Source organism: Mesoplodon densirostris, chromosome 6, assembly GCF_025265405.1.
Source record: "Mesoplodon densirostris isolate mMesDen1 chromosome 6, mMesDen1 primary haplotype, whole genome shotgun sequence".
NCBI lineage: Eukaryota > Metazoa > Chordata > Mammalia > Artiodactyla > Ziphiidae > Mesoplodon > Mesoplodon densirostris.
The window spans coordinates 84294909-84308100 of NC_082666.1; the positions used below are offsets into that span (position 1 = coordinate 84294909).

The 13192-nt window shown below is 36.4% G+C and overlaps 1 protein-coding gene across 4 annotated transcripts in view; it reads right to left on the reverse strand.

Moving 5' to 3' along the window:
• The window catches only part of PRUNE2 (prune homolog 2 with BCH domain), a 280715-nt gene that overhangs the window by 205141 nt on the left and 62382 nt on the right, over positions 1-13192 (reverse strand). For all 4 annotated transcript variants that reach the window (XM_060102342.1, XM_060102341.1, XM_060102340.1 and 1 more), the window contains exons 5-6: positions 4204-4356; positions 1617-1711 (exon numbers count right to left, since the gene is read on the reverse strand). In XM_060102342.1, coding sequence (XP_059958325.1) covers positions 1617-1711; positions 4204-4356 — 248 coding nt within the window. The remainder of the gene's footprint in view (positions 1-1616; positions 1712-4203; positions 4357-13192) is intronic.

The window sequence follows — 13192 nt, forward strand, 5'->3', positions numbered from 1 at the left end:
AGAGATGTACTTAGCTGCCTGATTAATTACTGGCCCTCTATGTAAATTACTGTCAAAATTAAGATGATCTTTTTATCATTTATTCAGCTTGATAAACATTTACAGTTTAACATATCTGACAGAGCCATTTGTATACCCCTACAATATAAATGAAGGTACATTAAAGCTACAGTAAGTCTGTAATAATAATAATAGCCTTAAAATAATTTGCTAACTACAGACAGTTCCCTAAGCAATTACAAGATGCTCTATGTTAATTTAGAACGGAATTCCAAACAAGGCATTTAAATCCTAATAAGATGCCATTAAATGAAGGGAAACGGGAGGGGGAAAAGAGCAAGACAACCCTAAGGCCTGAACTGGTAGAAATGATTCTCAAAGCTACTGACCCTTGCAAGATCCATGTCTTCCTTGGATTTCTAGACACAAAGCAGATTTCTAATTGAAGGTGATGATCTAGTTACTACATCCCAAATTGCATGTATTTCTTGTATTGAGTCACATCATTGTCTAATTATATGGAGCATTTATCAATTCGAAAGTCCATAGAAACAGTTGAGTTTCTATATGCAGTGAGAATGTGGTCTGTAAACTATATCACCAGCCAGTGTGAGTATCTTTAGCGACAACACTCTGCCTCTTGGTACTCATATGGATGTACAAGCCGAACTACGATATCAAAACACCTAGGAACAATTTTACAAAGAAATCACAGAAAAAGGCACCTTTTTTGCGCTTGGGTTTTCCGAAGCATGGATACCCCATGCGTGCCTGCTATGCCCTAGAAATATACATAGTGATACAGTCACCATTACCACAAGAAAAATAAAAAGAATAGCAACATACAGTTCTAAAATCTAAAAGACAAAATGACTATACAGCAATTTTTATCTCCATAAACTTGACTTGAGAGTTCAGTGCCACAATTAAAGGTGGATCGCTTGATCAAGGCAACATAACAGTAAAAAATACTCAGACTTCTGTACGGCATAAATGTGCCTCTGTAAAATATAATTCCCATTAGTTAGGTTAATTAGGATTAACATGCAAGTCACTGAAAAGCCCCAAAGTTAGACAAAAGACAATTTACCAAGGAAACATACAAAGTCAAGAGCTGCATTCACTTTGAATCATTCATTTAACAGATTGGAAGGAGGGTCTTATTAATACTTGAGTTGTCACCATTGCTTATCAAGATGACATGGATCCAAATAGCTTACAAAAGCCAAAGGAAAACTTGGTTTCTTAGAACAGATCTATGGACAGTGCAGGGTAGTACACAGAAAAAGGAAGTGAATCTAATCACATGTATAATCATTGTTATTAAACAGGATATACATATACATACACATACATGTATACGTATGTGATTATGTTTTAGGTTTTGTTTTACTGAGATGAATGAAATGGCACTCATCTTGGTTGGCATTTTTCATTGGTTTAGCATAGTGTTTTCACCCAAAATAATAACCCCCATTCTTAGTCAAATATATCACAAAGAAGGAAATATATCACAGCAAAACACTAACTTATGCAAGAGAGAGAATCGTATTCCATTTTCTCAGAATGCAATTGTATGAAATCTGTCATTGCCGAAAAAGCTTTCCCACCCTTACCTCCAGGGTCATGTTCACGCTACTAATGGCCACTTTTATTTCTCCATCTGAAAGTTCCTTCAGATCCTTCAGCATTGTCTGTTCAATACTTAAACCTGTGGATGAGAGAAAAAAAATAGTATGTTATACTTGGGGAACATTTTTGGTAATATCAAGGGATTATCTAAAGAAGTCACCCTGTTAATTTCAGTATTTCCCCTCTCATATTTCTTTTAACCATAATAAACACACATATTAAGGCAAAAAAATCACATAACTGACAATGTTTGCATCAGTTAGGATCCCAGCAGGAAATAGCATTCACCCCTCAGGATGCAAAAGAAGATTCTTTAATGGCAGGACTCTTACAGAGATGTGGGCGGGACTGAGAAAACTAATAAAAGATAGTGAGGCATCCAGAGACTAGCAGAGGTTCAAAGGAGGGAAACAGGGATCTGGAACAGTAGAAGAGGGGCTGCCAGAAACTTAGCACCAAACAGGAAGGGAGCAGGGAAGAAATATTACAGCCTCTTCTCCTTCCTTTGACTCCCACGCCCCATATGTTTCTAACTCTTCCCATGGACCAAATCCAACCAGAAACCAGTAATCTTCAAGGGAGCCCAGAAGATCAAATACTCAGAGGTCAAAATCTGGAAGCCCATAGCAGACAAAAGCAGAGAAGGGAAGGGGAGGAGGTGAAAAAAAAAAACTAGCATAGCCAAGCAAATAACCAAATAATACCTAAGAAGGCCACAATTTGCTTTCCGGATGCATTAAGGTGAGCCTCCATGTTTTCAATTGTAATTTTACTCAAAATGCACTTTATAAATATGACCCATAAAACTATCATAATTAAGTTGGTCACCCTTGTAATAGGCTCTGGCAACAGGAGATAGAGGATTTCTTAAATGATGGGAGGAATGATCCAGAAGGGATAAATTATCCGGAACTGCATAGTTTTAGTCAGCTGACCAATGTGCTTCAATAAAATTTATCACGGAAAAACAGGAAAGGCTTTGGCTTAACAATTATATCAGTTTAGGCCTAAACTCTCGAGAAGAAGACTTACAGTAAAGGCCAGTAAAGCACGTATCTCCTACCCAGATGCATGTTAAGACAGCAGAGTCAGCTACTTGCCCTTCCAACTTAGAACACTGTCAATCACAGCAGTATGAAGAAACAGATAAGTACTAAATATTTTTCTTCAGCTTGAAGATTGGAAGGCTTCAATCTATCATACTACAGTGTAAAATGCTTTATAGAATATATAGTGACATTAAAAGTTTGGTCTAATTTTGAAAATGAAGGACAAAATGCATACCATCATGCAGCTATACATCCACGTACATCATGTGCACATGCACAAGAGCATATGTAACAGAAGGTGTGGCAGGTGCATCAGTGTCCCGTCCACATTTCCTCAGACTTTCCCAACCCTCAACCACTAGCACCTGCATCTCTTTTCCTGAGGGCTTTCTCTGGCTGCCACAGCCCACCCTGGCGGGGAATGAACAGCCCCTGGGACTAAGTACTCCTCAACATTCCAGTGGTATACTCGTAACAAAACCTGAGTTGTAGTGTTCATTTCTGTGTTGTCAATACTTCTACCATGACTGATTTCAACCTGCCAACCCAACATCAACCCACTCACAAAATTCCTGAAAATTTAACAATCAGCTCTTGGAGCTCTGATAAACAAGTTGCAACATGCCACTGCACCCCTCGGGTAGGAAAACTCTGCGGTGCAATTTTACACTCTTTTCCAGAGTTCCCTAGCGGGATGAAGGCCTGGTTTCCCACAAAGCTAACTTGCTTGTTAAAGCGCTCCATGCCCTATCAGTGTTTTCCGGGATCACCTCCCAAATAAATTGCTTTGCCTCAGGCTCTGCCCCGAGGGATCCCGAACTAAGGGAGAAAGCTATGCACCTTAAAGATAGACTGTCTGGGTTTAAATCCTGGCCTGGCCACTTCCTAGCTGTGTGTGTGATGATGGGAAAGCAAAGATGCCTTTCTGTGCTTCAGTGTTCTCATCTGGAAATCAGGGATAATAAATAATTCCACTTGACAGGGTTGTCGCGAGGACTCTAATTCATGCAAAGGTATACCATCAGAACCTTGTACATATTAGGCACTTAATGAACTATAGCTATTATTATTATTATTAAACAATTGATCCAGGAAATCCACTCTCTTGACAAAGCCTAGACTTACAGAACACTTTTATCTGCTTAAGAGTCTTTTCTCTTATTTTTTTCTAAAATTAATTGATTGATGAAATCTCATTGTGCTTGACATTGCTCCTGTCACATGCTCAAAACAGAACCCTCTCAGCACAGGGATTTCATGTGATGATGCATCTGGGGTGCCCATTAGATGCATGGATTAACCACACATCCAAACACGAAGGTCTCAGAGGAAAGCCTGCAGCACAGACTGTCTGCTTCCAGATGAGTCAACACGGTATGCCTGCAAATCTTCCACAACCTCCAGCAATAGGGAAGAACGTGAAGCCACACTCAAATTCACCTTCTGGGGCCCCGTAACACTCCACATCACAAACCATCCCTCCTCAGCAGCTGAGACAGAGCTGGGGGACAGAGTCACTCACCCTGAGCACTGAACTGGGTCTCCTGCAGGACGCTGATAATGTCATCTCTGGGAGGTAAGCGAGGAAATTTTTCTTCCAGGATAGAAAGAATTTCCTCCTGCTTCTCTGAGAGCTTCTTGGGTTCCATGGCCATCCACTTGAAAAGGATGCTACCTGAAAGGCATGAATAAAATCGCCTTCAAACTTTCCAGTCAAGCCAGGATGGGGCCCAGAAAAATAAATGTCTTCTGGTCTCTCAATCTCTGCTTCTACTTCCAGATTCCAGATTCTTGCCTGCGGCCTCATTGTGTAACATTCAAGAGACAGTTTTTAGAAAACCCTTCAGATACTGTCTGTCCTGCCTCACTGTTCTCTGAGTATTAATCCCAACAACTGAACTGACTATGGCACACTTTAGGGCAGAGTTATACATAAAGGAACAAAATCTGTCTCTTTCCCCCACCCCACACAGATACACAGAAGTGATAAACATTGGTTTTAAATGATTTCAGAATGGAAGTTAATGATAAACTATTTAAGGATATTAAATATGATTTAATATTTCCCTTTAATAATCTCTTTAAGAGATCACAGAGAAGATTGTTTCCACTCATCATATTGCTGATTTCACACAAGAACTTCCTCCTTTTAAAAATTAAATGAAGGGAGATCAGCTCAGTGCTTTGTGACCACCTAGAGGGGTGGGATAGGGAGGGTGGGAGGGAGATGCCAGAGGGAGGAGATATGGGGATATATGTATATGTATAGCTGATTCACTTTGTTATAAAGCAGAAACTAACACACCATTGTGAAGCAATTATGCTCCAATAAAGATGTTTAAAAAAATTAAATGATTTCATAGCCTCATTGTCAGCACCAAAGGAATCTGATAAGGTAGTGAACCTCAAATCCACTCCCAATCTTCCAGGTACCACACACAGTTTTGAAGTTATTTACTAATATCTAATTATAAGGATTCAGAAACTGGCTCTAAATCACGGGTTTCAATTACAAAGTGATTTGATAATACGAATGACTGACCTCTCACAAACTCCTGGAATTTCTATGCATAATCTCACCTTGAAAGGGAAGAGTTACCACCTGTCACATCTCCTTCCCCTGCACCCTGAGGCCAGACTAACACAGAGTCATGGGGGAAATGGAAGTTTTGCTTAATGATGAATGATTAAACTCTCTAAAAATCCTCAAACTTATTGATTAATCAGGGTGTCACCATCTCTCTAGCTTTCAGTGTGGCCTAAATGATAATATAGGGGGAAGAAAAATAAAGCAAGTGGTAAGAATGTAAAAGGAGAAATGAAGTAATGAGTGAGGGAAAACTATGGTACATAATCTTGCCATCTACCTGGAGATATATAGAACCTAGAGAATAGATACACGTTCACCATTAAAAATCCTGAAAAATCCCAAGCAAGTCATCTGGCTGCTCTGTTCCTATTTGCCTATTTTAAAAACAGAAATAATACTGCTTTCCCAGCTTATAAGGTTATATACTAAAAATCAATAAATGTAAACATCATAATGAAAAATAAATACTGCCAAAACACATTTAAAGCATCTCATTCATTCATTCACTCCTTTAGCAAAGAACTACTGAACACCTATTATAAGCCAGGCACTGTGCTAGATGGTAATGATTCATGACTGGACTAGAGCTAGCCTTGCCCCTTGAAGCTTATAGTAGTTTAGGAGATACAAAGAAATAAACACATAAATTTTCAATATAAGGGGATAAGGAATATTGCTGAGGAAATACACAGTACTCTGAATCTAGTCAAGAATTTAGAAGTCAAAAAAGGTTTCCTAGAGAATGAGTTAATAAGCTAAGCTGAGATTTGAATGATAACTAGGAACTTAAGGTGAAGGCAAGGTAAAAGGGACATCATGACCCAGGTAGATCATATGCAAAGGCACTGAGGTGGGAGAGGGTTTGGCCAGTTCAAGAAATGGAAAGAAATTAATTAGAACTAGAGAGTACAGTCTTAAAGAAAAATTTTTGAAAAATCAGGTTGGAGAGGTAAACAGGGCTCAGGTCCTGAAGGGCCTTTCAAGTGATCTTAAAATTTGTCTTTCATATTCTAAGGGAAATGGAGAATCACTAGAATTTTAAGCAGGGAGAGGTAACATGCTCAAATTTATGTTTTTTAAGACTCACTCTGGCTACCATGAGGAAATGAATTAGACAAGGCATACTGGGAGAATCAGAAGGCTGTTTTAGATGAGAACTAAAGAAGAAGCAGTCAGTATGAAGGGAATTGAATAGATTCAAGGCAAATTATCATTTAAAGATGGGGCGGGGAGTAGCCAACTGGATTCTGAATATACCCTTTGGTCTGACAATTTCTGACATAAAACCTGAAATATAAGGATGATTTTTGCACTCTTAGTTAAGGCAATGGTGAATCTAAATTTCAAAAAAGATCTTCATACGTTTGCCAGATTACTTGTTCCAAGAACAAGGAGAAAATCTACATAAATTTTTTGGGAAAAATCTGTGAAGGCATCAGAGAGTTACCCAGGTGACTATCTTAGAAGCTACAATCCTGGAGAGAAAGTAAGTGCAAAGAGGTAAACCCAACGTTTGATGTTGCTTTTCCCCTCTGAGTGTTTGCTAATTCATATTGTAGCCAATCACCTGAGAAGATTAGCAGATCTAACAGCAGTTTCACAGAGGTAGGGAGACAAAAATTGGAGCTTAGAGCTCTCCACAGAGGAATCTTAAATATCCCAGGATTTGAGATGAGATCCCTGGAGAGAATGTCCCCACACCCTGGCATAAAGATTGGAAAAATACGGTCTGCAGGGCAAATATGACCTACTGCCTGTTTTTATAAATAAAGTTTTATTGGAACACAATCACACCCATTAATTTACATATTTTTCATGGATTTTTTTGTGCTTTAATGACAGGGTTGCATAGTTGCAACAGAGACCACAGACCTGCAAAGTCTAAAATATTTACTATCTAATCCGACACAGAAAAAGTTTGCTGAGTCCTGCCTGTAAGAAAAGGGTGAAGCAAAAATAGACCAGTCTTCATGAAGCCTGAAATCCTGATTTGAATCAGCTCAAACACAGAATATATTAAGTTTATCTGACACTCTTCTAACTGCCTTTGAGGTGCAAAAGTAAATCCTTTCCATAGCAAAGGAATTTCATCATCTATAGCATCATCTCTACATTTTGCATATACATATTCAGCATTCAGTAAAAAATTACCAAGCATAAAGGAAATATAAACAAATGAATGGAAACTCCAGAGGAAAAAACTCTTGAGAAAAAGAATGGAAACAGAATCGGGGGAATAAAAAAATTAGCTGGAGAATTACAGAAGAGAATTAGAATCTATAAATAAAATGTTCAAAAGAAATTTTAAGGCTATAAATTTAATAACTGAACAAAAATATCTGTAAACAACAGATTATAGCAAGGAAAAAGTTAGCGAATTGAAAAATATCTTAGAAGAAAATATCCTCACTGATGCACGGAGAGAAAAATGGATAAAAATATAGAGATGAGCATAAGAAACATAGGTGACATAGAAAAAAAGTCTAAGATATATGTAATGGGAATTCCCCTTGGAAAGGAGAGAGAAAAATGGGCTGAAACAATATTTGAAAAACAGTGGTCAATCATTTTTCAAAATTAATGAAAGATACTACTCTAATACTCAAGATAAATTATGAACCCAAATAAGAATAAATACAAAGAAAAACACCTCTAGGCACACGACAGTGAAACAGCTAAAAATTACAGAGGGAAAAAGTTTTAAATCAGAGAAAAAGAAATATATTACTGTCAAAGGAACTACAATAAAACTGAGAGCTAATTTCATCTAAAATGATGAAAATCAGAAGACATTGGAATTACAGCTTTAAAGTGCTAATATAAAATAATTGCTGATGTTGAATTCTATACTGAAATATAAGAAAAAAATGAAGGCAAAATAAAGACATTTTCAGAAATATAAACTGGAAGAATTTTTCACAAGAAAGACCCACACTAACAAAACAGTAAAGGCAGAGGGAAATTTATAGATGTAAGCAAAGAAATGCAGGAAGGAAAGAACACTGGAGAATATAAATATGTGGGTAAGAATAAATCAATATTTACTATATAAAACATTTATAATATGGAGTTTAAAATATATGTGTAATTAAAATACATTTCAAAAAAATAAAGAAAATCTTAGTAAAAAAATAAAATGAAATAAAATACATTTCAATAGTAACAAATTGCAGAATGAACTAAGTAGAGATAAATTGCTCTAAGGTTCTTGGATGATCAGACAAGTGGCAAAAATATCGATTTACAAGAGATTTTAATGGTATTTTGTAATCTTTATTATAATGCTAAAATAATTTTCTAAAAAAGAATTCATAACTAGTAAGCTAATGGAAGGAAATGTAATAGTAGAAGTCCTTATTTAGTGTAATAGCACCAAAGAAATGAGAGGAAAAGGGGAAAATGTGAGATAAATAGAAAACAAATAGCAAAATGACAAATTAAACCCAAATGTTAGAGCAATTATATTAATGTAAAGAGACAATTAGTGTTCAGTGGGTATAGAGTTTCAGTGTTGCAAGACGAAAAAGTTCTAGGGATCTGTTGCACAATAATGTGAATATACTTAACACTACTGAACCATACACTTAAAAATGTTTAAGATGGTAAATCTAATGTTATGTGTTTTTTACCAACAACAAACAAGTAAACAAAGTACTTCCATTAAAAGACAAAAGTTATGAACCTGAATTTTAAAAACTACAGTAGCAATATACTGTTTACAAGAGCACACCTTAGATATAATGATATTGAAAAACAAAGTAAAAGAACAGAAAAAGATGTAACATTGATATAATATACTATTATTAGATAAAGTAGACTCTGACAAGAAGAATTACTTGAAATTAAGACAAATATGTATTTATTATTAAACATTCAACCATCAGGTAGATACATCAATCCTAAATTTATATGAGCTAATAACATTACCTAATAGCTTCTAAATATGTAAAACAAAAAATTGGCAAAACTGGATGAAGAAGGAGATAAAAACACAGTCTCAGTGGGAAATTTTGCACACACATCTCTCAGCAACTCTAAGAATCAGCAGGAAAAAAAAATCTGTAAATATATAGAATATTTGAGCAACATGAGTAACAAAGTTGACATAATTAACATAAATTGAACATTGTTATCAACAATGGCAGACTATACTTTCTTTTCTAATACAAATGAGACATTAACCAAAATTAACTACCTGTTGAGACAAAAAAATCAAGCCTTAACAAATTTCAAAGGATTAAAATCACATAGTTATATTCTGTGGCCATCATGAAAATAGTCTAAATATCAGTAATAAAACAAAACTAGAAAATTTCCAAATGTTTGAAAAATAAACAATGCACTTCTAAATAACTCATGGTAAAAGAAGAGATTACAACATAAATTACAATATATTTTAATTGAATAATAATGAAAATATGACATTTAGATTTGTAAGATGCAACTAAAGCTATGCTCTGAGGAAGTTTTATATCCTCAAAAGCATAAGATGTTAAAAAAACCTGAAAAATTCAACTAAAAAAATGTATAAGGAAGGATATAATAAAGGTAAGAGCAAAACTTAAAGACACAGGAAAGAAACACATATACAGAAAATAAAACAACAAATTGATACTTTGAAAAGACTAACCGTTTTTTAAAAACTGTTCAAGAAAAAGAGAGAGAAGAATGATAGAAGGTATAATTTTCCAGTATTAGGAATGAAACGTGACATACTACAGATTCTAACGACATTAAAAGAGAAGTACAATGTTAATAGATTTTAAATTTTAGAGGAAATGGACATTTCTGGAAAAACTCAACTTGCCAAAACTGGCAGGAAAAGAAATTTAAAATCTGGATGGTTTTGTATTTATTTTAAAATGAATCCATAGTTTAATAGCCACATTTCCACACATTTAAAAAATACTAATTTTATGCAAATTCTTCTGAAGATTAGAAAGAGAAAACACTTCCCAACTTATTTTCTGAATCCAGCATAATCTTCATACCAACACTCAACAGAAACATTACAAGAAAGAAGTAGAGGCAGGTCTCTCTCATAAACATAGTTGCAAAAAAGTTTTTTAAAGCTAGTCCCAAATCAAATTAGCAATATATAATAGGATATTGTATTGTCACCAAATAGGGATTTCCTAGGAATTAAAGGACAAGTTAACATTCCAAAGTTAATTAATATAATTCACCACACTAATAGAAGAGAAAAATCAAATGACCACTTCAGTAGATGTCAAGTAATGAAACTACTTGATAAAATCCAAGATTTAATCATATAAAATCTCAGCCAAGTGGAAATAGAAGACAATTTCCTTAATTTGATGAAGGGCATTTGTAAAAACCAAATAAGGAAAGCAAACATTATATTTAACTGTGAAATATTGAAAGACTTCCACCTCGAATCAAGAATGAGACAAAGATGCCTTCTATTTCTATTTAACACTTCAATGTAAATCCTAGCACAGAGAAATAACATGGGTAAAAGAAGCAAAAGTATAAAGAAAGAAAAGGAAGAAATAAAAACTGACTTCTTCATAGATGGTATGTGTATGAACTTACAAATGAAAATACAAATGAATTATTCATTAATACAAATGAATTAATTAACTAGTAATACAAATAGTAATAGTAATACAAATAAACTTAAAATAGTAAATAAATTTTGCAAGGTTGATGGATATAAGGTCAATAATACAACCCTTGGGGCTTCCCTGGTGGCGCAGTGGTTGAGAGTCTGCCTGCCGATGCAGGGGACATGGGTTCGTGCCCCGGTCCGGGAAGATCCCACATGCCGCAGAGTGGCTAGGCCCGTGAGCCATGGCCACTGAGCCTGCGGGTCCGGAGACTGTGCTCCGCAACGGGAGAAGCCACAACAGTGAGAGGCCCATGTACCGAAAAAAAAAAAAAAAAGTAACAAACATTTCATTCCATTAGAAAAAAAAAATCAACCGCATATTCTTTGTTCAAAAGAATGGAGAAGTAAAGGACCTCTTGCCAAAAGCAACTGCAGTGCATTAATATTAGACATGATCTAATGAAGTCAGAAGTTGTTTGGGGAAAACATTCACCACAGTCAAGGCATATTCTGCATGATAAATTCTTAGCAGAAAAGAAGGGATTTTATTTTATTTTATTTTTTTGCGGTACATGGGCCTCTCACCGTTGTGGCCTCTCCCATTGCGGAGCACAGGCTCAGGACGCATAGACTCAGTGGCCATGGCTCACGGGCCTAGCCGCTCCGCGGCATGTGGGATCTTCCCGGACCGGGGCACGAACCCGTGTCCCCTGCATCGGCAAGCGGACTCTCAACCACTGCGCCACCAGGGAAGCCCAAGAAGGGATTTTAAACCTCTTTCCTGTTTCACCTGGGATCATTTTCTTTTTCATACTGAAATAAAAAAAAATTAAAGGATGAATAATAGAGAGAGGGTGGGAAGGGGAAAGGAGAAGGAAGGAGAAAAAAATAGAAAATACAATTTAGCTTATATTTTTGCCTCAACAGTGATAAAAAGGGAGCATATTATTCAAATGCTTAGTAATCTTTTTTTTAATAGTAATCTTTTAATTTTTTAAATTTGTTTTTGGCTGTGTTGGGTCTTCGTTTCTGTGTGAGGGTTTTGTCTAGTTGCGGCGAGCGGGGGCCACTCTTCATCGTGGTGCGTGGCCCTCTTCACTATCGCAGCCTCTCTTGTTGCGGAGCACAGGCTCCAGAGGCGCAGGCTCAGTAGTTGTGGCTCACGGGCCTAGTTGCTCCGCGGCATGTGGGATCTTCCCAGACCCGGGCTTGAACCCCTGTCCCCTGCATTAGCAGGCAGATTCTCAACCACTGCGCCACCAGGGAAGCCCCACTTAGTAATCTTATAAATTTAAAATGTCTGAATTTAAGAATAAAATTTATCTTTATGTGGCAAAAGAAATAATTAACCCTCTAAGGTTGAGGAAATGTTCTGGTTTTATATCTTGCAGAAAAAATAATTTCTTTCCCCTTCCCCCAACATAGGCCATCCCTCTTCCTAAGCAAAACAGCCGCTTAATTCCTTTCGGACTTTGTAACCATTTTGGGAGATAGATGATTCACTCTTTGGGCAAGAGAGAAAAAAAAAAAAAGAAAGAAAGAAAAAAACTGGCTCTGTTCCTTTCCTATTTTTCCTCCTTAAAAGGATATTCTTGAAGCTGTTAATCTAGGCTACAAAAATAGCAAGCAACAATTCTTTATTAAAGTTGAAATGGAATGACCACCAGAAGGAGAGAGTTGTTTCTTTAAAACCTAAGGCATAGTTTTTCCGCGTCCTAAGCTAAGAACAATTGCTGTTATCTGTTTCACTATTCAAGTTGTGGCTCTATCAAGGCTTTATACACATAAACATGAAAGGCCGGGTGAAGTGTGGTTTTGATCAGTGGCTGCAATCTCATCATTACCAGCTGGTTCTGGGAAGCACACACACACATATGTGGGCACACAAACCCCCAATGCGATGATTCAGCAATTTAATGGACCTTAAATTTGGCAATTACCCTCTAGTAAACATTTCTGCAGGAAATAAAAGAATACAGGTTGAGGAGTCTGGCAGGTCTATAATTGTTTGCTCTTGGTACAAACCCAGGGCATAACCAAACACCAAGTTTAGGCCACCATGACTGTATAATGTGACTTTTAGATAGAACAGGTTGCAGCTTGTTTGAAAATGATAACAATAAAATCTTAGAAGCAGGTAGTAGGAGGGAGAAAGTAGGAAGAGAAGGAGGAGATGAAAAGAAAAGTCAGAAGAAAAGAAAAAAAAAACCAAAGAAACAGGAACCACAACAGCAAAAACAGAGATGGGAAGGGGATGAAAAGACACATTTCCAAAAATCAGGGTTACTTATGGTCTCATCTGAATGAGCACATTCTTTTCTTAGACAAATAATTTCTTACACAAATAAT